This window comes from Protopterus annectens, chromosome 13.part0 (genome assembly GCF_019279795.1).
Source record: "Protopterus annectens isolate FY-2018-M chromosome 13.part0, PAN1.0, whole genome shotgun sequence".
Classification (NCBI taxonomy): domain Eukaryota; kingdom Metazoa; phylum Chordata; order Ceratodontiformes; family Protopteridae; genus Protopterus; species Protopterus annectens.
The window spans coordinates 458,127,143-458,154,901 of NC_056747.1; the positions used below are offsets into that span (position 1 = coordinate 458,127,143).

The 27,759-nt window shown below is 39.1% G+C and overlaps 1 protein-coding gene across 5 annotated transcripts in view; it reads right to left on the reverse strand.

Annotated features, from left to right (window-relative positions):
• Positions 1 to 27,759, reverse strand: part of NFIC (nuclear factor I C) — a 1,851,273-nt gene that overhangs the window by 1,488,343 nt on the left and 335,171 nt on the right. For all 5 annotated transcript variants that reach the window (XM_044054106.1, XM_044054104.1, XM_044054105.1 and 2 more), the window contains exon 2: positions 23,737 to 24,268. In XM_044054106.1, the coding sequence (XP_043910041.1) occupies positions 23,737 to 24,268 (532 nt within the window). The remainder of the gene's footprint in view (positions 1 to 23,736; positions 24,269 to 27,759) is intronic.

A 27,759-nucleotide genomic window follows, 5' to 3' on the forward strand; every position in this document is an offset into this window, starting at 1 on the left:
GCTTTTAGCATGTCTACCATCTACCACTTGAAAGTTCAAATCCTGTTTGTGAGTGTGTGTGTGTGTGTGTGTGTGTGTGTGTGTGTGTGTGTGTGTGTGTGTGTGTGTGCGTGTGTGCGTGTGTGTGTGCGTGTGTGCGTGTGTGTGTGTGTGTGTGTGTGTGTGTGTGCGTGTGTGTGTGGACATATGTACGTATACACACACACATACACATGCACAGAATCAAAAATGTTTCAGTGAAAAAAGAAATTATCCCAAAGTCTTAAACTTTCATTGTAATGTTTTCTGCAGTGAGGGTATGACCATGAGATAACTGCTTTTTTTAGGGGGGGGGGGGGAGCTGTGCCTTCAACCCCCATATAGTAAGCGTTGCCCCCTAGACCCCATTTATTTAATTATAAACACCTCCACGGTCACACCAACAGTGGGAAAGGGCAACATTCTAACCATTTCAATAAAAGTCCCAATCTTTGTAATTGTTTAAACAAAATAATTTTTGCCTGTTTACTTATTTGCTTGTAAATATACCTATATACAATAAAAAATGATTCTGTCCACCTTATGAAAACAACTATTTTCTTACCATCAGTCTTCACTCTGTGCAGCGCCCTTCCTATTTATAGTCACAAACCACCTTTAAGATCATAACTGGAAAGTGCAATACAAACGAGGATGGTGACTTTGTTCATAGTTCATTATGTACATGCCACCAGTGAATGATTACAGGTTTCCCTTGTAAAATATATGGTCAGTTATGGTGAAGGTTTGTGCGTTACCAGTTGCTGTTTTTTATCTGTAGCTGGATCAGGTTGCCATCACTGCATTATATTGCCCCCAGAGCTGGGCAATGGCAAAAGTTGATTCAGCTAGTGAAAACCTATTGAAGAAATTTATTAGCACAAGTACGCAAGGAGGTGACTTGAATAATAGAAGGTGATTAAGAATGGGGGAAGATAGATTTTTTTTCATCAAAGGAACACATTTTTGACCTCGTTGTGTATGCGACATTTCCCGCATCCAACAATGTATGAAAGGTACCATTATTCCAGTTTTAGAATGAGTACTGCATTATGTCTAGTATTCAGGAAACAGCGCTCCTTATCCATGGCCTCTACATTCTAAACATTTAATGCATCATTCTAGACCATCAGGCCTGTTTTTTCCTTCAGGTTTTCATACTCCAGTGTTCTATGATGCAGCCACTACTGTTTTTCCATGCTTAAAGCCAAACCCAAATTGTTACAGCTGCTCAAAAAAATCCTTCCTTTGGAATTTATGCAAAAGCCACATTTTTCCACTCAAAAGACATTTCAGAAGTATATTTAACATCTGTAGAAATTTAGGTTATGCACATATACATTTCAGTTCCCTGATTATATTACTGAAGGAAAGAAAAAATGAACAACTAAAGCTGTAAAACTTGTACCATTCAGCAACTAGCAGTTCATCAAATCACAATTTACAAATACAACCTAACAAAAATACAACTTTTAAAATAACAAAATGCTGTTAGAGCTTATGACTGCCCTTACAACAAATTTTACAAATTTCCCTTGTTTATTTTATTTTTTTAGTTGTTAGATAACCAGGGTAACTTACCAGGCAAAACAAGTTATATTGTAAAGTACCTAATGTAAATTACAACTGCTGTAGACTTGCACCAAATGCAAAATGTTCTTACAGTGTACATGCAAAAGAAATTGAAACTGTGACAATGTGAGTGCATTTCTATAACAAACATTCATCACACATGTATTAAGCTGATAAATAAATTACAAGTTACTGCACTCAGAGTAAACAGTTGCATGTTGTGTGTGTGTGTGTGTGTGTGTGTGTGTGTGTGTGTGTGTGTGTGTGTGTGTGTGTGTGTGTGTGTGTGTGTGTGTGTGTGTGTTGGGCACTGCAGCTGATACCATTTTTAAACCTTCAGTTCTATAATATTTTCCGAAAATGCATTCAATCACCGTTTTGTACCCTTTTTATCCTATTCAGGGTTGTAGGTGAGCTGGAGTCTATCCAGGCACTTAATGGGCATAAGGCAGACAAGGTAATTTTGTAAAGGACATCAGTTTATTGAAGGATAATCGCAGACACACACACACACACACACACACACACACACACACACACACACACACACACACACACACACATCAAGCATACCTATGAGCAATTTGGAAGTTCCCAATTTACACACTGACACATGTGCGGGATGTTATCAGATCACTGTACCAGTGTAGTGCAGGAAAATGGAGTACATGCCTTGTTCATTTGGCAAAATATACATTATTCTGTAAGGAAAAGGCAAACAAAAAAGAGATTCAGTTTGTAATGAAAGACTACTGGAAATGTAATGAACTACTGCAAAAAAATCCTATGCATGTGAAAATAATATAAGGAAGTAGCCACAAGGCTTGTTATTAAAACAAATTATTGGCAGAAATAACTGTCATTATTTTGTAGATTACCAAAGCCATTGATATGGGGACAGATATGCCCCAGACAGAGGCAAAGAATCTTGAATGGGTTTGCTGAAGACAGTTAAGCAGAATAATGACCTATGACCTTAAACCACTCAGACAGTGGAAACAAAATGTTTTTTTTTTTTTTTTTTTGGCCAAAGGAAATAAGCTGCATAGCAACTGAGGAGTAAAAAAAAATTCCTAAAATATAACTGCCCTTATAAGTCTTCATTACCTAAAAGCGGGTACAGAAACAATCTGTACAACACAAACTCCCCCAGTCAAGGGACACAGTGAAAAAGAGAAGAACATATCTACAGAAATTAACAGAAACACATAGAAAGTTGTTTCCACAAAGTTCTATAGATGTACTATTGTGAACTTTTGATGGCATAAAAGAACAGTTGGATAACAAGTCCTAAGGACCAATAAAGCACGGGGGTGAAACTTCCTAAAATATAAGGAAAGCCTAAAGAAAGGAAAGATCATAGCAGAACAAAAGTAAAAGGAAAGGGGGCCAAGGAAGGAATGATAATCTGGTGCTTAAAAAACTTGCTCTTAAAGAATGTAAGACTCAGAGCACCTGACTAGCAGGGATGAGGATACTGTAAATCTAAAAGAATATTACCTTATAGCGAAAGTCTGATTTAAAAAAAAAGAAAAAACAGGAGGTGTTAGGGAAGTAGGCTCTGTGTTCGCTAAAGTTAAAGTTCTAAGTTAAAGACAGGTGATGAAAATGAGCAGAAATCTAACCAGTTTAAAAGTAATATAAACATGTCTATGGACACACACAACAAAACATCTTAAGTGACAAGAATCTGACTGAATGCCTGTAGCTTTTATGTAAACTAAAGGTATGATTGATATAACAATTTCAAGATTACACACACACACACACACACACACACACACACACACACACACGCACACACACACACACACACACACACACACACACACACACACACACGCACACACACACACTCACACACACAAACTTCAACTACAGGACACAGTCCCCAGCTTGTCCTCTTGGGTAGCATCAAGATAGAAGAATACCCCAAATGATGATAAACCCAAAGGTCAGCTAGGACACTGAGATCACATCCAGCTTTTAATGTCTTGAAAAACTATGCAGAGAAACCCAAGTCACTACAGTACAAATATCAGCTGATACATTCCTAAAAATGGCTAAGGAGGCAGCCATATTCCCTGCTGAATGCCTGTGGTCTTGTAATGTTGTTTTATACTTATTATACCAAAAAATAATGTAATCCAACAGCCCTTACCAGGATTATCTTGGATGTTTTTTCTTCTAATCTGTTATTCAGACCCATTTTCCTGAACTCTTTTGTTCTATCTACACAGAAACATAGTTGTCGATGAACATCTAAATAAACAGAGCAACAGATATTCTCCACAATTTGAGTACTGAGGAAAAAACCCAGATAAAATGATAAACTGATATATTTACTTCTGCAGCTACCTTTGGCATTAAGGATAGGATTTTCTGAAAAAGATACTCGGCAGCTCAGAGGAAAAGGTCTGGAGTTCAGAAACCTTCTTAGCAACAGTGTGAGAAAAAAGGTCTTGAGGTGAAAAATTTTAGATCTGCTCTAGCCACATATAAAGGAGGACAGTGTTAGTTTTTTCCAACATAAAATTAAGGATAAGGTAAAACTGGTTCTGTAAGAAGGAGCCTAAGGGAGAAGGTGACTTTGAAAAAGGCTTTACATATCTTTAGGGATGTCAAAGAGGATGAATTCAGCCCTTGGTGGAAATAAGAAATTGTCACTAAATAAACACTAATAGAGAAGTAACTCAGACCCAAACGAAAGATGTGTAGTATGAATTGAAGAAGAACTGATAGAAAAAGAGGCCAATACATTGATCAATGGCACACAATGCAAATGTATGCCATTTACTTTTACAAGTTAGCCTAGTGGATGTTTTAGGGCAGATATGGGGCTCTGAGCCACCCAGGGAGAGTAAGCAAAGTCCATGGTCATCAAGAGAACAGGAATAACCATGCAGTTGTATTAAGTATCTATGTGAGGCTTGCCAAATGGATGAGACAAAAGACCTTTGTGTAGTCTCAAGTGGACAAGCATCTCCACTAGACAACTCCACAGCATAGGGAACTAAACTCAGGGTCAGAATGAAGCTATAAGAATAAATCTCACCTTGCTCATTTTGAGTTTCTTCCAAAACTTCAGCAAAAAGGGAAATGTAGGAAAAGAATAAAGAAAGCCCAGCAACCAATGGTGAACCAGAGTGTCCTGAGAGGTCTCTTCTGAGATGTAACTAGGAAATAAAGCTAATGCTCTTGGTGTTGGTCAGGGAGAGAAAGAAGTTGCAACATGGGTCGTCCCAGAGGTGAAATTGAATGTCTGCTACTGACTCACTGAGGAATCATTTATATGGTATCAGCAAATATCAAATGATCTTGTCTGCAAAGGACTTGGACTGACCAGGGATATTCACTGCTATTAGAAAGTGATGCTTCAAGTCACTGCCATATTATCAGAGTGGATGGCTATCCCATAATTGGCGCAAAGTCCTATAATACCTTCATGGTCAGGAGGATTGTTTTAGCTCCACGGCATTTCTGTGTAGACTGGGTTCTCCGTGACTATGTTCCTTGGACTGTATGCCCAAATACCCCTTCCTCAGGGCAGATGTATCCATGGTGACTGTCACACTTAGGGGTGGGACGATGCAGCATATTTGTAAATCTCTGACTAAAAGGTCCTAGAGGCCCATGTTCTAACTCCATTATACCTTTGGATCTACTGCATGACTCTCGTATGATGTCCTGTGAAAGGAACTAAGAAGATAGCAGCTACCATATGCCAAAGAACCTCAAGTTGTAATGCTGTTGTTACTGCAGAAGAACACAGTAGGCTGTGAACCATGGAATGATGGAACATCATCCTGTCTAGAAGAATGATGGCTAAACAGTACAAAGTTTCCAGGTGGCTCCTGAAGAAGGTTAGTGCTTTCAAAGGCTTCATCTGGGACTTTGAAATGTTCACCAAAGATTCCCAAGGACCAGAACCATTGCAGTAACTAATCCCTAGCTGGAATCAATAATGCTCTTACATAGGCATCTAGAAGTCAGGCATCCAGGTACAGCAAAACTTTGCCTGACATCAGCCTGAGAGGCACTGAAATGGCTGTTTTGAGACCAAATAGAAATGCCTGGAACTGAAGTGGTGGAACCCACCTTGAAGTGCAGGAACCTCCTGGACTCCATGGTATTTTGATATGTAAAAGGTCATCATGGAAAGTCCAAAGAGCACATTCAGTTTTCCTTCTCCGGACAAAGAAGGATTAACTGCACAGAACTTTGTCTTTTGAGTAAAAAGTTTTCTTATGCTCTTTTTGCTCCAAGATCATCCTGAGTTTGTTTTCTTTGGAACCAAAAAGAATCTTGAATAGTACCTGGACATTTCAAGGGCTGCTGGGACCTCTTGAGTAGCTATTTTGTGAAGGAGGTTTATGATGTCTTGTTTGCCCACTGCCTTCTGACAGGGTTGATAATAGGAAAGGAGAAATTATACTGGCCAACAAGGGGACAAAATAGGGAACTCAATAGTCTCTGGATACAGTCTCCCTCCACCTTTTTTGCATGAAGGCTTATCAAGCAGAAAGCAGCAGAAAGGTGCTACCCCAGATAGCCTCCAGAATGGGACAGTCAGTCAGTAAGTTTTCAGTGAGTCTGAGATAGATTTCTTAAGGGCTGAAGAATCTCTGATTCTGTGGACTACCTCTGCCTCTAGGGTGATGGTCCATCTGGAAACCTCTATGGCAGTCACATAACATTCAAAAGGAGATGCATTCATTTTTCTAACATAAAATACAAGTCCCAAAGCAGAGCCAGATTTTTGACAGGTGGTTGGGGAGGAAAGTGCCTTTTGAGAACAGTGCTGCAGATTTGTAAAGATGCCAGAGAAAAGGAGTTGGCTCCTTGAAGGAAATTTGAAATGACTGATAGATGTGATCTGACTGATGAAAATTTAGACCAGAATCCAAAAATGGTAACAAGCATTCTAAAATGGAAGGTACCAGAACAGTGAAATAATGTGAACCCTAAGCCAGAGCCCAAGTACAGAAAACAATTGATGTACTTTGGTACAATTCCCTTGCGCAAGTTTCTAGACAGAAATGATGATATGGACCACCTCTGCCAAGTACAAAGGATTCCTAGCCATCAATGGAACTGGAAAAACTATGCATTTAAGCATAGGAGTGAATGTGCGGGTAAGGCTTGCTGGGCAGATGTGGTAACAGTCTGGTTGATCTCAGGTGCAAAAACTTGTCTAGGATGTGTGTTAGTAGGAGAGGGAACCACAGTTGCAGGGAACAAAATGGAACTATAAGAATGTTTTGGCTCTGTGCATCTTGTCCCTGTCAAGAAACCTGGAAATAAGGAGAAATGGTGGAAAAATAAAGACTAACCTTACTCTGGGTAAACTGTACAGGACTAAATCCTTCCTAACAGTCACTTAAAGTTTCCACAACTACCTTCTACCTTGTCTCATCTATTCCTCTCACCTCCTTAATAAATTAGCATTAGCACTTCAATGCAAACTCGAACAAGCACATAATCGGATCATCCATTTCACTTCAGAGCACAATATTCTCTCCCAAAACTCTCTCTCTCTCTCTCTCTCTATGCACAATATCTGGTGGTTTCAATATAACTATCTAACTTCAAAACAAACACTCTTTGACTCTTTGCTCACAAACTCCCATGCCCTATTTAAGTTTATTAACTAGAGTACCTTTCTATGAAGCCTTAGACAATCCAGTCACCAACTGGTCTATATTTCCATATCTTTCAATAAATTTGGTGACTATATTTTCCACATTTGCTGGTAAAATCTGGAATATGCTGCCTTACAACATAAAAACTATCAAAGAAAATGGTCATTTGAAAATCTTCACCTCAGTAACAAATGGGTATGCAACTAGGGCATCACCTGAGTGCTTCATTTACTTACTAAGCTACTCATACATTATTTATGCTATAAAGCCGACTTTCTAATGCAGAAATGATAGGAGTCAGAATGGACAGATGATAGGGGTTCAAATGGAGAGATGACAGGGGTCTGAAAGGAGAGACGATAAAATCAGCAAGAAAAGGAGAGTAGTTTTGTTGAAACTCAATTCATCCTCAAGTCTTGGTGAATGCCTTAAGGTGGTAGACTGTTTTACAAAATCTCACCCAGACGACATTGATTTATAGACTGCTTTTTATATAGCATATGTCATGGACAGAATTAGGCTAAAAAAAGTGCCCAATCCTGGTATGTGCACTGGTGCCAGGAGTGGAAAAAAATGACAGTGTAGAATCCTCAAGACAAGGAAAAATTCCTACAAAGGGTTTAGGCCAGTCTCAAGGGGAGGGTGGCCCCCTTGTTGTAGAACGAAGTAGTAGTCCACAAAAACGCAAAACCTGACAGACCAACAAAGACCCATAAAGATGATAGCATGAACTAATGAGGATAGGCAGGAAATTATGCATTGTTACTATTATACAAGAAGCCCAGAATTTCCAGATAGGAGATATTCAATAAGATTAAGAGAGAAATCAGAGGAAAGAAAAATATTTGCACAAAAAAGCTGTCAAAAGATTCAAATGCAAATTTATGTTCTTTAATATAACAGATCCATGAAAAACATTATATAGCGTCAAAGATATTTGAAGAGAAATACATGCGAAGATACCAAGATATGGAAAATTTCACAATATAAAAAAAGATCAAAAAGGTTGAACACAGAACAAAAGACTGGCAGAACAGAAGTTAAACAAATAAAAGATGAAGCTATAGAATACCTGTGAAATGAAGGATTCAGAGTAGAAAGTCTAAGACAGGTTGCCACAGCATAATGGAACAATCAGTTCCCAAAGTAAGGAGAGACGGGTAGAGCAGGAGACATCCGAAGAAGAAATGTGGACATGGGAAAAAAAAAGAGATTTAATATGGTGCAATATTTATGCAAAGGAAAAAGCAAACCTAATCAATTCAAAAAAGTAGCACCAATGATATCTGAAGAGAAATGCAGGCAAAGGGATTCAGATAGGGAAAGTAGAAAAGAGGTTTAATAATGCAGACATTACAGAAATAGAAACTGAAGTTATGGATTACCTGCAAAATGAAGGATTTAATATAAAACACCCAACTCTGGTAACATCACAGCATGATAACCTGTCACATGAAGATACTCTGGAGCCTTCAGCAGGAAACCAGTACGAAAGTTCAGGTGGAACTGCACAGCAAGGGAAGGAGCAGAAAGCAGCGGTAACTCACACATTCAATGCAGTGATAGGCCAGTGAGTTCCCATATTAAAGAGCAACAGATGACACAGGATGCAGCTGAAGAGAATAAGTCACAGGAAGATGTTCTGGAACTTTCTCTAGAATGCCCGTGGAAAAGGAGAACAAAGAATGTCCCCTCGGTTTAGAAGAAAAACATCTAAGGGAAGAGTTGTTTGAATTAATAGAGCTGGATAGACATAGTAAGATCAATGAAAGAAGACACAAAATGTTCAAAGTCTGATAAAACAGATGAACACAATAACAAAATAATAAAATAATAAAATAACACAATAATAATAATAATAATAATAATAATAATAATAATAAACAATAATATTAATAATACTAATAATAACTAATAAAATGGTAAAAGGAATAGCAGAAGTAAATAGGATATATTACCGTGCAGGTAAATTAATAGCAGATAAAATCTTACTACAAAAACACAGAGCAATAAGGGAAAGGAAGTGAAGAAATCAAATGCCATCATGAAAGCATCAAATAGTGAAAACTATAAAACAATTAACAGCAATTAAGACAGGAAGTGCCACTGTTAGAAGAGTACAGAAGAGGGGACAGATCAAAAAATACTTAGCTAGATGAGATGAAAACAATGCACAGTATCAGAACAGACCAGGATCTATCATACACTATTGCAAATAATAAACTAAAGATATCAGCACAGACAGAAAAAATTAGAAGATATGAAGTTAAATATAAATGGTACAAAATAAGCAATTTACTGATGACCCAAACAAGTTTTAAAGAGAATTGCGAACCAAGGCAAAAGGAATTGAAACACCATCAAAAAAAAAGAAATAGACACATTTTGGAGAAATATCTATGGAGACCCTGTAGAACATAACAAAGATGCTGAATGGATAGCAGAAGTAAAGAAACAGTAAGAAATTCAAATGTACAGGATATAAATGGGATGAAGTAACAGCCACAGAAATTGAAACAATTTTAAGAAAATCTCCTAATTGGAAACCCAAGGCCCAGATGCAGTATCTAACTTCTGTCTAAAAGTATTAACATCTTTACACGAAGATCTAGCCCTGAGTAAGAACTACTTATATGCGCATCCCGAACAGACACCAATCTAGTTAACAACAGGGAAAAACGATACTTCTCTATAGGAGTGAACCTACAAACTATTCTAAAAACTACAGACCAATAATTTGCCTTCCGACAATGTATAAACTATATACTGGAACTGGCACAGACAGAGTTTATAGGCATTTAGAAAAAAACTCAGTTATGGCAACAGAACAAGAGGGTAACAAACAAAAGTCATATGGAACAAAGGATCATCTGTTGTTAAATAAAGGCATAATGGACAATTATAAAAAGGGTGAGAATCTAAGTATGCCATGGATAAGATTACAAAAACGTATTTGACAGCATCCCACATTCATGCATAAAGGAGTGCTTACAGATGAATAAGATACACCCTACAATGATCAATTATATTACAGACACCATGAAACAGTGGCAAACTACTCTGTAGCTAAGTCATGATAAAGAACAAATTATTATCCCAGGGATAAAAATTCAAAGAGGGGTATTCCAGAGTGACTCTGTCACTGCTGCTCCTTTGTCTTTCCCTTAACCCATTAAACTGTCTACTTAACAGATTAGGTTATGGTTAAAATTTAGCTCCCAGAAAACAACAACGTGTAAAGACTTCTCATCTTTTTGTGGATGATTTAAAACCATATAGTTCAGCAGACTAAAATCACAACTGCAGTGGTTAAAAATTTCTCAGATGATACAATAAATTTGGTCTTAATAAATATGTAAAACAACATTTAAAGCATAAGGCTGCGGCACCAAGAAAATATTAGTCTGGGGCAGGAATAGGATATAAAGGAACTTGAGCAGGACAGAGTGCACAGAAATTTGGGAATTGATGAAGGATTGACAATAAAACATGAACAAATCCCAATAAAACTCAGTAAGGAGTATTTTAGAAGACTAAAATTAATACTGAAAACAGGCCCGACATCTAGGGACAAAGTTCAAGCTATAAGCCAATTTGCTTTTCCTGTTCTAACTTACAGTTTTGGGGTGACTGATTGGCCCCAAAATGTACTGGATCAGTTGGACAGGAAAACAAAAAAAATGTATCACACTAATCAAATGATATATAAAAATTAGTGGACATCAAGATTATATATTCCTTGTTTTGAAAGAGGTATGGGCCTCCATGAAATTAATTACTGCAAAGATCTGCAAATTGTAGACCTGCATATATATCTGTTGACTTAACCAGATCAAAACATAGTAAAAGTTTTAAAATATGAAGAGAAAAAATCCAAGATGACTTCCCTGCTTAGTTTAGCAGAAGCATACCGATGTCAAGCAGGAATGGACATCAAACCAGAAGTAGACAAAATTCAGGTAGCAATTGAATGTGCCAAAATAACAAAAGAAAGAAAGAAAAAATACAAGGAAAAGGATCAGATTAGAAGGCAAGAAATGTGGAAAAGGTATGAACACAGATGCAAGTACATAAAACTCACGTCAATCACGATCTGACACAGGAATGGTTAAGAAGAGGTGAATTTAAACCAAGAGATGAAAAGTTAGTATTGACAGTTGAGGATAGTGGACTACATACATGTTGGTTTACAAAGTCCATTGAACATGTGATAGAAATAGACAAATGCAGGTTTTGTAAAACAGAAATGGAAACAGTCGCACATCTTGTTGCTGGGTGTGATACACTAATGGCAGAAGGTCTGTATACTGAAAGGCATAATAATGTTGCAAGACTGTTGCATTGGGGATTGTGCAAACATTACAATATTGAATTAGCTGAGAAGCACGAAAACATAAACCACAAAGCATTATAGAGAATGATGAGGTTGTATTACATGGGATCACTTATTACCAACAGTTCAAAAAACAGATGCAAGAAAACTGTATATAGCAGTCCATGAAAAGAAGACAAAAGTAGCATTGACCATTGAAACTGCTGCACTCACTGATTACAGTGTGTTATGTACAGACAGACACAAAGTCAGAAAAAAAGAAGTTATGTACTCACCGTAACGTTCCATCTGTGTTGTCTATCTTCATTTATCCTTGGCAGATGGGTTTGGTTCTGATATCAGAACCGACTCAGCTGTTACTACAGCTCATGCCAGCGAAAATTCTCAAGCTTCACCTCTACCCACAATCCCTCTCTCAATTACCTCAAATCGTGTTTGCAGAAAATAAATATATAAACCCTATATATATATGTGTATATATATATATATATATATATATATATATATATAGATATATATATATATATATATAGATATATATATAAATAGATATATATAGATATATATATAAATATATATATATAGATATATATATAAATAAATATATATATATATATATATATATATATATATATACACACACACACACACATAAATACATAGAAAGTAAGCCAGAAGAAAGCCTTATCTAGTGTCCTTGAATAATCATAATACTTCAAGGGAATATGATCCACTCCACTAAAAATTCTTTGAAGTCGGGATGGAAGGGGGGAAGTCAAGGATAAATGAAGATAGACAACATAGAATGTTATGATAAGTACATAACTTCTTTACCTAATGTTGTCAATCTTCATTTATCCTTGCCAGATGGGACAGAGTCTCCAGCTACCTAAAATCTTGAGTGAACTCATGGAAGGATATTCCTGAGCACCATCAAGCCGAAAGATGATCTTCCTCTAGAGACCAAGTCCAGTTCGTAATGAGTAATAAGGACATGGGAAAAAGCCCAAGTGGCTGCTGCACAAACATCATCCATTGAAGCTCTAGACTGGAAAACTGCTGAAGTTGCTATACAGTGAGCTTTGATGGGCTTAGGCAAGGTAAATGAGTGAAATGCAATCTTTCAACTATTTAGCGAGAGTAATCTTGCTGACTGCTTTACCCAATTTTGCACTGGAAAAGGAAACAAACAGTTGACTTGATTTTCTAATGTCTTTGGTTCTGTGAAGGCAGAAACGTAATTGTCTATGGGCATCTAGAAAATGTAAGGCATGTTCTCCTTTGTTTGAATGATTTGGGAAGAAATCTGGTAAATTAATCGTCTGATTGATGTTAGCCTCTGATACTACCTTGGGTAGAAAAGAGGCTTTTATTCATAAGGAGACCCTATCCTTACGGAAAATTAGATAAGGAGGTACAGACGATAATGTCTGGATCTCTGAACTCCTCCTGGCGGAAGTAATGGTTACCAAGAACAGTGCCTTCCAAGATAAAAACTTCAGATAACATTCCATAGAGGGTTCAAAGGGGGAACGTACTACAGCCTGTAGTACTAAGTTCAGATCTCAAGGAGGAGTAGGGTCCTTGAACTGGGGTATTAACATAAGTGTGCCCCCTAGGAAAGATTTACAAAGTCTATGAGAGGCTAAACAATGTTCTTCTAAACCATCATGAAAATTAGAGATTGCAGCCAATTGCAATCTAATGGTGGAAGGAGAAGCTCCAGCATTGAAAAGAGAGGCTAAAAGGTCTAAGAACATGCTCTATGGAAACAGAAAAAGGATTAATTAGTTGTTCATGGGCCAAAATAGTAATTTTTTTCCACTTACTATAGTTTCCAAGTGGATGTGTGGACAAGAGAATGTCAATAGGTAGAAAAAAGTGGAAGCTGAAAAAACTTTTGGGACCCAAGTTGTCACAAATAGTATAAACAAAACAATTCAAGTATTTATAAATAGTAAATAAATGATTAAATGACTAAAGTGGAAAAAATCCGCTGCTACACTTTAGTTCGTGAAGAAATACTCAGATATATTTATTAAAGTAGCGGGCAGATGAGCGCTGATTTTACAGTTCATATTATAATGAAACAGATATTCATATATTTTGCTGAGTGACAATAGAATGTGTCGCACTGGGGAGGAAATATTAGAATGACTGGCAACTAATAGAATTGGAGGAATCACGCTGTCAGCGTGAGGTTCAAAATGTCTGAGTGAACAAGACTGTCTGGATGGACAAATGTTCTGGAATCGGGTCCAAAATCCAGTGTTGTCAAATCAGATAAGGCCAAAGAAAGGGGAACCAAACCTGTCAAGGCCAAAAGGGTGCAATGAGGATTACTGTGCTTTTCAACCTGAATGCTTTCTGTAAAAATCTGAATTAGAGGCATCGGAGGAAAGGCATATAGGACACCGGGGGGCCAAATGTGGAGGAGAGCATCTTTGGGTGACTTCCCCAGAGGGGGAAATCAGGGCAAAGTAGTTGCTACACTTGTTGTTTGGGGGGACACAAACAGATTGCAGCAAGGTTGACCCTAACGACGGAATATAATTTTTGCCACTTCTAGACTGAGAGACCACTCATGAGGCTGAAGGATGCATCTGCTCAGTTTGTCTGCAATCACATTGGAATTCCCTGGAATGCGCATTGCTATTCGAAAGTGGATGGAAGAGATCACCCACTGACACCCTCTGAGGGCTTCAAAGGAGATAAAACTTGGTTCCTCGCTGCTTGTTAATGTACCAAACTGCTGAGATATTGACTATTTGAACTGCAATAGTGCCCTCAGGAAGAGCTACCTGAAAGGCCTGCAACAAATGAAACACTGCTCATAGCTCCAGGACACTGATGCTCAAGTTGGCCTCTAAAGGGGACCAAGAACCTTGGACTGTTTAGTGCAGGTAATGCCCCCCACCCTATCCAGGAGGCATCCATGGTCACTATAGCTCTGGGCTCTGGAAGAACAAAGGGGCGACCGTGGAGAATTTGTTCGGAATGTACCCACCAAAGTAGATTCATTTTGCAACAGTTGGTGATCAGGATTTGGTCTGACAAGGTTTGGTGAAGGATAGACCACTGGGAAGCTAATATCCATTGTAAAATTCTCATATGAAACCAGGCTAAAGGTACAAGAGTTATTGATGCTGCCATCAACCCCAGAGCTTGCAAGACTAGTCAAGCCAGAACCCTCTTTCTACAGATTATCCTTTGTACTTGTACCATTATTCTCTGGTCTTTCTGAAGGAAGGGATGCTATTGTTTTTCAAGTATTTTTTCGATCCCCTATGAATTCTAAATTTTGTGCTCGAGTTAAATGATATTTTTCAAGATTTAGCATAATCCCCAGATGGGGGCAGATATCGAGGGTATAATCCCTGGCTACCATTAACTGATGCATGGTCAGAGTAGTTATTAGCCGTCATCTAAGTACGGAAACACTCAGAATCCTTGCAGTCTCAAGTGAGCTGCTATTACTGCCATGCATCTGGTGAACACAATGGGGGCTGTAGTGAGACCAAAGGGCATTACTCTGAATTAGTAATGACTGACTCCCAGCGGGAAGCTGAGGAACTTTCTGGAGCATTTGTCCATCTTTATAATGCTAATACTCATCCTGAAAGTCTACTGAGCACATCCAGTCGTCTTTCTTCAGAAAGGGAAGAACAGACTGTACTATGACCATCCAGAACTTTGTCTGCCAAACAGATTTGTTCAGCACACTGAGATCCAAAATGGGTCTCCAGTCTCCTGTCTTTTTGGCACTAAAAAGAATCTTGAGTAGGTTCCGGATCCTTTCTGGACTGGTGGGACTTCTTGGATGACTCTTTTGTGCAGTAGTTTTTGAATTTCTTGCACTGCTGAATCGCTCTGATTGGTGGAACATCTGGGATTTTCTTGAGTAGGGGAGGAGGGCGAGAAAAGGGAATGATATAGCCTCTGGAAACGATCTGTTACACCCAGGAATCTGTCATTACATTTAGCCAGGAGTTTAGGTGCAAGGATAAACATTTACTGATGGAGTTATATATGCTATTCGACGTGGGTGTAAACTTTTTTATATAGGACAAACTAAAAGGGCTTTCAAGACCAGACTACAAGAGCATCTTAGAGATATTAGAGCTGGTAAACTGGAAAGCCCTTTGGCACAACATTTTAAACGAGTACATAATAGTGATGTGAGTAGCCTGCAATCTACTTTTTTGGAGAAAGTATATTGTGAATCAAGTGAACATACAACAAATAAATTTTTGCATAAAGAAGCAATATTTATACTGAAATATTTGACATTCACCCCTAGGGGATTAATACTGAGTGTAGCTTTAAAAGTTTAATCTACACAGTTAAATGATAATTTAATTGTATTATATAATTATATAATTGTACTTAATTAGTGGAGGGCTGCTGGTATTTATATGCGTGTGTTTCATGATGAATTTTACTCCTTGAAGGCTTGTTGTATGGTTTCTTGCAAGGATAAACATACCCTGACTGCCTCCAGAGGAAGATAACCAGACCTCACTTCAGGAATACTGAAAGGACCTTCCTGGGAAGGAATCCTGAAGCCCTGATTTTGCAGACCACCTCTACCACGAGGATGGTGTCTTCCATTTTGGTTCCCCCTCTGCCCCTGGGGGAACTTCCTCCACATGTGTCCTGGAAAGGCCTTAAGGATTTTTTTAACTACATGTTTCCACCACTCCTTTGGTTCCTGAAAAAGGACCTGTGGGGGGTAGAGAAATGTACGCCAAGAGCAGAAGGGGTCTTCCATCCTTCTCACACCTGGATAAAGTCTCTTTTATTTTGGGGCCAAATAAAGAAGTTCCGTCAAAAGGAGCATTGACGAAAGAAGACTTGAATGGTTCTGCAAAGCCACATAAGCACATCCAGGTGTGTCTCCTTATGGCTATGCCTGTACCTGCTGCTCTAGATGTCCCTTTGACAGTATGAGTCATCGACCTCATGGACGAATTGGATACAGACTCCAGAGTGGCTAACTGGGAAACCACTTTCTCTTGGACTCCGTTAGCTACAGCTCCCGCAAGGGTATCTGACAATTCCTTAATCAGATCCTGTTGGAGTCTGGTGAAATGTGCCAAAAAATTCAAGGACCTTAAAGCGAAGGTCAATGAAGAGTAGACCCACTTCTCAAATCTGTCCATAGCCTGCGACTCCCAGGTGGCCGGATGGACAAAGGAACTCTCCTCAGCAAGTTCCCTTTTAGTGACGGCTGCTACGACCATAGCATCCACAGCTAATCCCCTGGCCCACAACTGTTTATCTTTGGGGCAGATAGTATTTTATCAGGTCTTTTGAGGATGGGCTTGATGATGTCTGCATCCTTCCAAGCCAGCTGTGAAATCAACTGAATAGGTTCATCAGTGGGTGGGGTCACCCAAGAAGCAAACAGGAAGGTGCCAAAAGCCTGCAGGTAAACAAATTCTTCAGAGGAAGGGTTTTAGGACTTCCAGCCACCCCTCTGTTTTAAAATTTCCAGGATGTCTCCAAATGAGACATCTTCAGGAGGTTACCGTGCAGACCCCCACCCCCAGCGAAATCTGTGTCCTCAGTGACTGATTCCTGGGGGAATCTAAGTGCTTCCTCTTGCACTTCTTTTTCTGAGGGACCTCCTCAGAGGGATAATCTGGGGAGGTATCAGAAGATGACAGTACCTGAGACTGTGAAGCCTCAGACTTCAGCACCCGCTGTCCCAGTACAGAGGCAGGAGGAATAGCTGAACTAGAGGGGGTACCTGTTCTGAGGGGGAAGGTGCAGACTGAGTCTCTGCAAGAGAAAGGGCCCTCTGCACAGCCTTGCAGGCCAGCCTCCTGCAGAGGGAAGGGAGCCCAGAACCGAGATAGACTGCCTCTGAACCGGTTCACTCCCCGCTCCAAAGAACCAACTCTCGAAACTAGAGCCAGAGCCGAACTAACTCGAGCCAAAGCTTTGAGGAGCAGGGATGGCTCCAAAAAACTTGGAGTCGAGATCTGAACCCCCCCCCCCCAGAACCGACCGGGTAGCTATGGCTCTGGGTGGTCTCTGGTTCCGAAATAACCAAAGAGCTCAGGGTAGCTACTGGCTCCAAAAAAACAAATAACTCCAGTGCCAGTACAGTCGGTGCTGGGAGATCCAGAACAGATTACTCTAAGGCCTCCAAGGAGGTTAGAGGAGGAGTAATTAGAGGGGTAAAGGAAGTTTCAATACCAAGACCTGAGGAAGTCAAAACTGACAGTGGGCTTGAAAATCTTCTAGCCCATAGGATTTTATTCACTAGCCTCTCCACATCGAGCTTGGAAAGACTTTTAGTGGAGCAGACCAATGAAGTAACAGGAGACTTAGGCCTCTGCAGAAAAACTTCAGGGAGCTCTCCAGCAAAGTGATCAATTGAAGGAGAATAGGTAGTCCTAGGCAGTATGCCATTGGTCATAGCAGGTGAAACAATAGAAATTCCCTGCACTGAGGCCTTCTATGTTGAATGACTTGAAATAGCAATTGGTGCCGGCGTGGATGTCGATGTGTCAGAAGCAGAGTCCTATGGCTCCATAGAAACCTTTGGGACCAAGGGTTTCAATTTTTTGCTTTCGGAACCGATAGGGAGGTTGGGACCAAGAGGCTTCTTTTCTTGCCTTTGTCCACAGAAGATGAGGATGAAGGAGATGAAATGTCTGTTTTTGCTTAATCTCCAGAAGATAAGGCTTCCCCCAAAGCTGAGGGAAGTAGACATTTTAAAATAAGTTTATTTTACCTTTCTACTAGGGCTCGGTGGCTAAAGGCATGAGAAATGTTGCAGTCTTCTTGTAGATGGAGGGGTCCTAGACAATATACGCAAACAGCATGAAAATCCGACAAGGGTATTTTATGGCTGCATTTCTGGCATTTTTTAAAACTAGAATGGCTCTTACCCTTTTCAGCCATATCCACAGATAATAGACCACTAGAAAATAGGTACTTACACTACAGAAGGGAAGAACAATTAAGAAAAGAGAAATTTTATTTTTATTTTTTAAATATATAGTTTTAAAAGAAGAGAAAAGGAAAAAAGGACTATCAGCAATGATAGTCAAAGAAGTACACAAACGTGTGCAGGAAAGAGATAAAACTATGAAAGAGAGGGGGGGGGACTATCAATAATGATAGTGGGAAAATACACAAAAATGTAAGGGAAAGGAGTATCAATGATGATACTTAAAGGATTACACTAAGTGTAAAGAAAAAGCATTAAACTAGCTAGGAGAAACTTTAAAGGACAAAAGAATTTAACCTAAACTCACTAAGCTTGAGAGCAGCAGCTAAATGCAACCATTTCAGAAAATGGCAAACAAGATCTGAGGTAACTGAGAGAGAGAGGGAAGCTCAAGGGTTTTTGGCTGGCTGGAGCCAGTTCCGATATCAGAACCAAACCCATCTGTCAAGGATAAAATGAAGACTGACAACATCAGATTACCAGGATTTGCCAGCAGAAATGAGGGCAATGTGGATGAACGTTACCCCAAACAGTTCCAACAGCGGTAGGAGTAATGGGTCTAATAAAAAAGAATTTGCAGTTGTATTTAGATATGTTACCAATACATGTAAATCCACATGAATTGAAGGAGAAGTTAATTCTAGGCACATTGTGGGTGCTGCAACAAGTATATCTGGCTAAAATCAAAGATTGAAACAATACTAATTTCATGAACTTTAATCATACTTTTACTTAGGAATAGGGTCCATTCCCATCATTATACTAGAAACCCAAAAGACTTGGAGAAATTAAACCGATTCAGAATTAAGTGATTTACATGTGAATTGGAGCCCACAGATGATACTAGCTTGAAGTAAAGGCATGCATTGCAGATGCAGGTATATGGTAATTGACATTCACTAATGCTGTACGCATCTGTGTAACCAAACTAGAAAGCCAAATTCAGCAGTAACTGCATCTACTCTTGCTGAAACAGTGCAAAAGCAGGAGGAAAGCAAATTGTTAACAGGCACAATAACTCCAGTATTGGCAAAACGTAGTTGTGTAAGTTGAACTTATCATAACAATAGATGTTTGAATGATTCTCTGTATGTAAGACACTGTAATCACTGGGTGTAGCAATTTCGATGGTCAATACTACTTTTGACTTCTTTTCATGGAGTACTATATCTACTTTTCTCTCATATATTTTTTGAGTTGTTGGTAATGGGTGATCCCACATGATACAAAATTCATCATTCCCTATAATGCTTTGTGGCTCCTGTTTCCAATGCTTATCAGCTACTTCAGTATTATAATGTATATTTTGTTCCTGGGGAAGAAAAGCTTTAAACTGAGGTGTCTAGTTGACATCCCAGGAACAAAATCCTGGGTGAGGGAGTCAAGAAGGACTTTTGAAAGTTCTCTTGGAATCCCAGCTTCTGTAATCTCTCAGAAACAAGAGAGTTTCCTGACAATTATAAAAAGACTCTGCAAACATAAGCAATTCATGTAAATATGGGAAAAAAATGGATACCCTGTGCCCTGCAATGAGCTGCAACTGGAGCTAGACACTTTGTGAACACTCTAGATGCAGTGGATAGTCCAAAAAGCAGAGAACTGATAATGTGATCCGGACACACAAAACCTTAAGAAATGTCTGAAGTCTGGATGATTAGGGATGTGAAGAAGAACAGGTGGAAACAAGAGTCTGATCTGGGGGAAGAGAAATGACTGCCTGGAAAGAAGGAACTTCCTCCAACTGCCATTTGTAACCTTGATTGCCAGAGAGAAAAACAGACTTAGACTTTCTGGAAGAAAAATGGGCCAGGGTGGGTGAGCGGGGGTCACAAGATCTCTTGAACAGTCATTCAGTCTCACTGGATTGTCCTTGGTTTTAAGAGGTTTTTGAAACGTCCTTGCCATTTCTTCTTAAACATCCATTTACCTGAATTTTGTTGAGAGTGTTTAATCAGTTTTTGCCAAAATTGGAAGAGGAGATAGAAAATCCCTTGGACAATTTAGAAAAGGAGAACTTAAAAATCTTAGAGATTCCCTGGATCAGACTGTCCCTTTCTTCACACTTTTTGATTACCTCTACAGCAGAGTGACCAAACACTGACTCCAGAGGAGAATTTAAAACCTCATTTTCTCGTTTCACTGTCATAATTGCTAGCAAAAAGTTGTGAACTGTTATGCTAAATGATTTGTTTGCCAAATATATATATGGGTCCTTTATGAAATTTATGAATGCTATAATCAGAAATCACACCTAGGTGCAGTGACTGAATGTAGAAAAATTGTTTTCTGAATCATTACATAGAAGTAACTGAGGAGATACAAGGGCATCCATTTACAGGCAAGCCCTTCACTCACTCATGTCTTTTTGGTTCATGCTATTTACCACCTATCCACAGTTGGGAATATTGAGGCTAACCAGAGTGAAACAGTAGCTAGAACTTAATAAAACTGGTAAAAACTGACTTCTCAGTTGACAGTAACTTTGATGAGACTTGTAAAATTATGCTTTATACATATGGGCTTGCAGTGAAAAGGCTAATCTTAAAAGTAAGCATACCACACAGATTGTGGGGTTGCATCTCTGTCTCTCATATGTTTCACTAAATTTGTATCATATCTTCTGTGCAGCTAACCATGACTGTTGAAGGAGGGAAGGGTAAAGTGCAGGACAGTATGACTTTGTATGAAATGCAAGAAGTGGGCCTGTAATTGTACAGAACAATGGAAAATGGGCAGGTGAGATAAATTAAACAATGTTAAAATATCACAATTCTTGTAATGCAAGCAAATTAAGGTACTTTTCCATTATCGGAGCAACATTTCTAATGGGCTAGCACACATACACAGTGATCGCACAACTACTAGCCCTGAAGCAGTTGTTTTGAAAGAGAAAGAAACAGACATTAATACGCTGCAGTGTTTGTCTGTTTTGACAGAAGTAACAACAGTAGCAGTACTAGACGCTTTGCATTTGCAGAGATCATTTCAGCAGTTTGTTTTATTAAACAACTTTCTTGTATAGTTGACTTTGACATAAAGGAGCTGGAAAAGCATTGGGTGTGCATTTATTTAGTTAGCGAGTAATTATCCAGTCAAGTCTCACTTGTCTGAAGTAGCCCCCATTTCTCTATTACCTGAGACTTTGGTTAACCAACTTACTCGTGATTGCTCACAGATTAAAAAAACAGACGGAAGAAGAGAGTAAAATAATCATTTAACAATGCATTTACTTTGAATAAATACAGTACTCAATCCGCTTACAAAGAGCAGGTGGTCTTGAAGAGTCTATAAAACAGAGCACATTTTAAAAGTATATTTCCATGCCATGTTCTTAACATTTGGTGCCATAGCTCAAGCAATGCACTCCAGACTTTTAAGAGCATTATGGGGAAATAACTTTTTTGTAAATATTAACTGAATAGTAAAGCAAAAACTAACAATGACACCAAGGAAGCATGGGGTCCACTGCAAAAGTTCACTTTTGACAACAAAGATTGAGATTACATTACAGAGCTGTTTATATAGCAGGTATGCGCATTCTTGTGGAAAGGTGTAGAATAGTATAAAACCAAACGTTTGACAGAATATATTAACTACAGGAACGCATTACTATAATTTCAGCGGATGTCTATATGGTTACCTTGCTTTGGTTCAGACTAGCTGATGGATTTCTCAGGGTTTTTTTTTTTTTTTTTGACTATCTTCTTTTTCTATTTCCTCCTATTCTGGCAGCCGATTAGGTAACTCTACGCTGGATTGCTTCAAAGAAAGCAGACAAGTATCTGAAATGGGAGATGGGGAGAGAATACCTAAATGCAATGCTTAGCAACGCTGTCTTACATCGTCTTAAAGTTCTTACATTTCACTGCATTTTTCCCAAGAGCATCTATGCGGGTGCAAACACAGTTATAGTTTAGGAATATATACCAGATCATGTACTTCTAGCACATTTTTAGCATTGCATGGTGTCCCATGCAATTCCTAGGGAATCCCTTTAATAAAACTGACACTGTCACATCAAGCTTGCAGTATTTTGTTTATATAACAAAGGGTTGTATGCCCAATTACTGGCATATACATTGTGTGTTAGTTTAATTTTTATGTTGCTTGATTCAAAATATATCTGTTTTGCCAAAGGGAATACATTTTCAGAAATGTTCTGCTGCAGTTGTTTGCACAATCATATCCTACTACAAGAAGGGTCAAACTTTGAACTTGAAATAAAAACACGTCTTAATCTGACAGGAAAATAAGTGCGTGTGGAATCCACATCATCAGCAGCTGTGCGATCATTGCGAGCGCGTGCTAAGATTCCAAGCACTCATTCGAAGTGTTGCCCCGATAACGGGAAAGTACCCAAATTAATTCACAGGAAAATAGTATACAGGCCACACACAATCATGTAACACAGCATGTTGCAGGCTTTGGAGAAATATTGAATAAAGCCAATGATTTCAGAATTAAGTGATATATTTCTGTGTGTTCATCATGCAGGAAGTATTAATAGCATCCAAATTCTTGACATCAACACGCACATGCGTATATTAATAGTAGTCTTCAAAGAACTGTTGCTTAAACATCTATTGAATATGAATTACTATAACTAGGTAAAACAGGATTTAGAGGAAATAAGTACAAATTTTTAAGATGTTGGTAACTGAATAAGCTGTGGTTGAACATAAACAAAATTCACAATATTAACAATTTAAATGATGCTTAAATAATAAGTATCAAGAAACTCAGTAAAACACCAACAGTTTCTATAGAAAGGTTTTAGAAAAAGTCAAGCTGCCAACATAGTCTAGTTTACAACTATGCACACTGGCATTTCAAATAGTATCAGCAATATCTAAAACACCTATTTCAAGCAACACAATAGGTTCAAAGCAATTCAGAAGGATCAAAACGTCAACAGCAAACAACACTTGCAGTGCAATGCATCCACAGAAAATGCAAACAACGTCTGATATGATAGCAATATAAGGCATCACTGATAGCCAAACAAAAAAAATGTTCTGTAATTCCCACAGTGACTGTAAGATGCCTGTTTTACTTTAAGAACATGTTAAGAAGTGCACAAAATATTATCAATGTATATAATCACATCAACATGAAACAAAAAAATTTGCATTTAATTCTTGCACATATTAAGCAATCCATTTATCAGAACCAGCAATAACTAAAATTAAAATAATAATGAAACTTACCCTTTTCTCTTATAAAGTATGCAAGATATAAATCAAGTTCCTTGACAGAAACACTAATATGATGCGGCTGTACGCAGAGTATGGAGTTGGTGCACTGGGAAGATTTCACCAATCGCTCCCCATCTGTGCTCTCCAAAGGGATACCCTTAAACAGGATCACCATAACAAGGTCCAGGCGCCAAACCTTGTCCGCCTGTCGTAAACAGTCGATTCGTCGCATTTTGCCTTTCTGGTCTGGGTTTGAAAGAACACAACAGGAAGGCTTTTTCCCCGTAATAGACAGCACAAAGTCCTCCCGGAATTCAGGGCGGATGTCTTTTCGTAGCTTTGCAAGCAAACGTGATGCCCACTTCTGCTTGACCTCTGATTTCTCATTCAACAGTTCATCCTTCACTGCCCTCTCTTCATCCTTGGTCATCCTCTTTTCATGCTTTTTGAAGTATTTGCGTTTGCGAGCCTGTAGATTAAACCAGGTATAAGCAAAAGCACGGACATGGGGAAGAAGTGCCTCAATAAACGGGTGAAATTCATCCTGCACAGGAACAAGAAAAACAAAACAATGTCATTTAGCTATGAAAATACACCTTTATGTTTCTCTCACACCTAGTCCACCTTCCCAGAACCCATTATATTCAATAGTTTCACTAATCTTAGAACAACTATGTCCATGAATTAATCAGTACATTTCACTTAATAATACCAAATCCAGCCACTGTATTATAGTTAATGACTAATAAACAGCTTAATAAACATCAGTATTTTTCATTTAACCATGTTCCTAAGTAGTGAATTTTGTTCCCTAAACAGATATAAATCCCTTTGTTACCATAGCTGCTGCTTTCAGCGAGAATATATTTTGCTTTCATGAGTGCTAATAAATAAGTTATATTTTTACCATAACGTTCCACCTGTGCTGTCCAACTTAATTCCATTAACCTGAGAGACTCGGTTCTCATGCTTGGAACTGACCGCCACCTTCCCACTGGTTGAGATTCCAAACTTGAACGCCTCCTACCTACCCACAATGTCCCGCTCCTTCTATACTACCTCAGATCAAGTTTGCATACCAGAAAAAGGTGTTAATAATCAATATAAACTATAATACATATATATATATATATATATATATATATATATATATATATATATATATATATACACACACACACACACACACACATATATATATATATATATATATATATATATATATATATATATATATATATATATATATATATATATACATATACATATATCAATATAACTCCCAACAACAGAACATCAGGAACTCAACCAAGGAATGAATTCCTAGAAAAGCGTCTTCTAGGCTTCCTGAAAAAACATGGATGGGGGGGGGGGGGTTAATAGAATGAAGTTGGACACGGAATGTTATAGTAGAACATAACTTCTTTATCTGATGTTGTCCAACTTATTCCATTAACCAGAGTGACAGAGTCCCCAGCTACCATAATCCAGGGTGGCCATTAAGGAAGGATATTCTGGAGTACAGCAGAACCAAAAGCACTTTTGCTCCTGGACACCAGGTCCAATTTGTAAAGATTGACGAAGGTATGAGGGTTTGACCAAGTAGCAGCAGCACAAATATATTTAATAGAAACTTTGGACCAAAAAGATTGAGACACAGCCATAGACCTTGTACCGGACCTGGTAAAGTAATGCCTTTAGAAGAACAGATGAACATACTGCAATCTTTCAACCATCTGGATAAAGAAACTTTGATCACTGCCTTACCTTTTTTAGCATTTGAAAAGGAAACAAATAACTGATCACTCTTCCTGAAGGATTTTGTTCTATGGATGTAAAAATGAAGTTGTCTATGCACATCAAGCATGTGTAAGGTATAGTCCCTTTATTCTGATATTGAGGGAAGAAAACTGGAAGATCAATTGACTGATTAATGTTTGCCCCTTTAGCCACCTTTGGTAAAAAAGAAGGATTTGTACGTAAAGTAACTCTTGTCTTTATGAAAAGACAAGTATGGGGACTTAGTGGAAAGAGCCTGCAGCTCAGACACTCTCCTGGACGAGGTAATAGCTACTAGGAAAAGAGTTTTCAAGGAAAGAAATTTAAGATCTACGGTAGCTGACGGTTCAAAGGGAGGATGGATCAAAGCCTGTAAAATCATAGTAAGATCCTAAGGGGGCATAGGATCCTTGACTGGAGATCGTAGTAAAAAAGTGCCCCTAAGAAAAGCTTAACATAACATAGAAGAGACCAAGGATGCTGAACCAAATCCGAAATGAAAGTTAGAAATGGCAGCAAGCTGTACCATGACTGTACAGTGACTAGCACCTTCCTTGAAAAGGAAAACTAGAAAGTCTAGAACAACTGAAACCTGTGCAGTAAAAGGATCTACGTGATTCTGCTCTGCCCAAAGAGAAAATCTTTTCCACTTGCTCTTGTAAATCTTGCCAGTGGAAACTCTGTGATGAAATCAAACTGTCCAGAACTGGAAAAGACAGCCTGGGAGATCTAGCCATCACTGGAAGTGGGGAAACCATGCGGTTAATTTCAGAGGCTGAAGATTGGGGTGTGAATTCCCCGATGGATCAGACAAAAGATCTGGACTCGAATCTAACCTTATCGGGGGCAAATCAGATGAGACCAAAGAAAAGTGAACCAGGTTTGTCCAGCCCAAAAGAGAGCAATGAGGATAACTTTGCTTTGCAACTTAACAGCTTTCTGTAGAAACTTGGGAATCAAGGGGAAAGGTGTATAGTAGACTAGAGGGCCAAGCATGAGCCAGAGTGTCCCTGGGGGTCTGTCCCTGAGGAGGGATCAAGGCAAAAAAATACTTGCTGCATTTGTTGTTGAGGGGGGACGCAAAGAGGTCGCAGCAAGGATAACCCCATTTCTGGAAGACTGCCTCTCCCACAGATTGGTTCAGAGACCACTCATGAGGCATCAGCAGAACTCTGCTGAGTTTTTTGGCCAGAATGTTGGACTCCACCCAGAATGTGTGCTGCCACCACAAAGTGGTTGGAAGAAATCACCCACTACCAAACCCTCACTGCTTCTTGACAAAGGGGTTAAGACCTGTTCCATCCCTGTTTGTTGATGTACCAAACCACTGTCTGTTTGGATTTCAATAGTCCCCCGAGGAAGAAAGCTGTCTAGTTCTTGTAATGCTAGAAGAACCGCTCTCACCTCAAGGACAGTGATATGCAGCTGGGTCTTTTGGGGCATCTGACCCAGACAATGCCCCCCCCCCCAAACTGGGAGGTGTCCATAGTCAATGTGGCGGTTAGGGAGTGGAGTACAAACGGTCATCCTAGAGTCACATCCATTGACTGAACCCACAAAAGGAGAGAATCCCTGCACACACACGAACGTTTTATGGAAAAATTCAAGGTATTTCTGAGAATAGACCACTGTACTGCTAGGGTCCACTGCAGAATGCGCATATGAAAATGTGCCATTGGGAGAAGGGTTATGGTTGCTGCCACGCAGCCCAACACTCGCAGAATCAGAGAGGCTTGGGATGTTAGAGCAGTTAAGATCTGGTTGACATGTGACCTCAGATTTAGTACCCCATCCGATGTGAAGTAAACTTGAGACACCATTGTGTCTAGATGTGCCCCTATGAAGTCTATGGTCTGAACTGGATCCACGTGAGACTTTTGCCAATTTACCATTATGCCCAAGTTGGAAGCTAGACTGACGAACTAATCCTGGGCCTGAGGAGAAGATTCCTGATTGGGGCGGTTGGCAGCCAGTCACCCAGACATGGAAACATCTGATACCCTTGCAGTCGGAGATGAACTGCAACTACTGCTAGACATTTGATTAACACCCTGGGAGCTGTAGTGAGACTAAATGGAAGCACTCAAAACTGGTAGTGACTGGTTACCAGCCTGAAGCGTAGAAAAGACCTGGAGCGTCTGTCCATCTTGATTGGGTAGTATGCATCCTTGAGGTCTACAGAGCACATCCAATCGCCCATCTTCAGGAGAGGTAAGATGGATTGAATAGTGACCATTCTGAACTTGGTGTATTTCA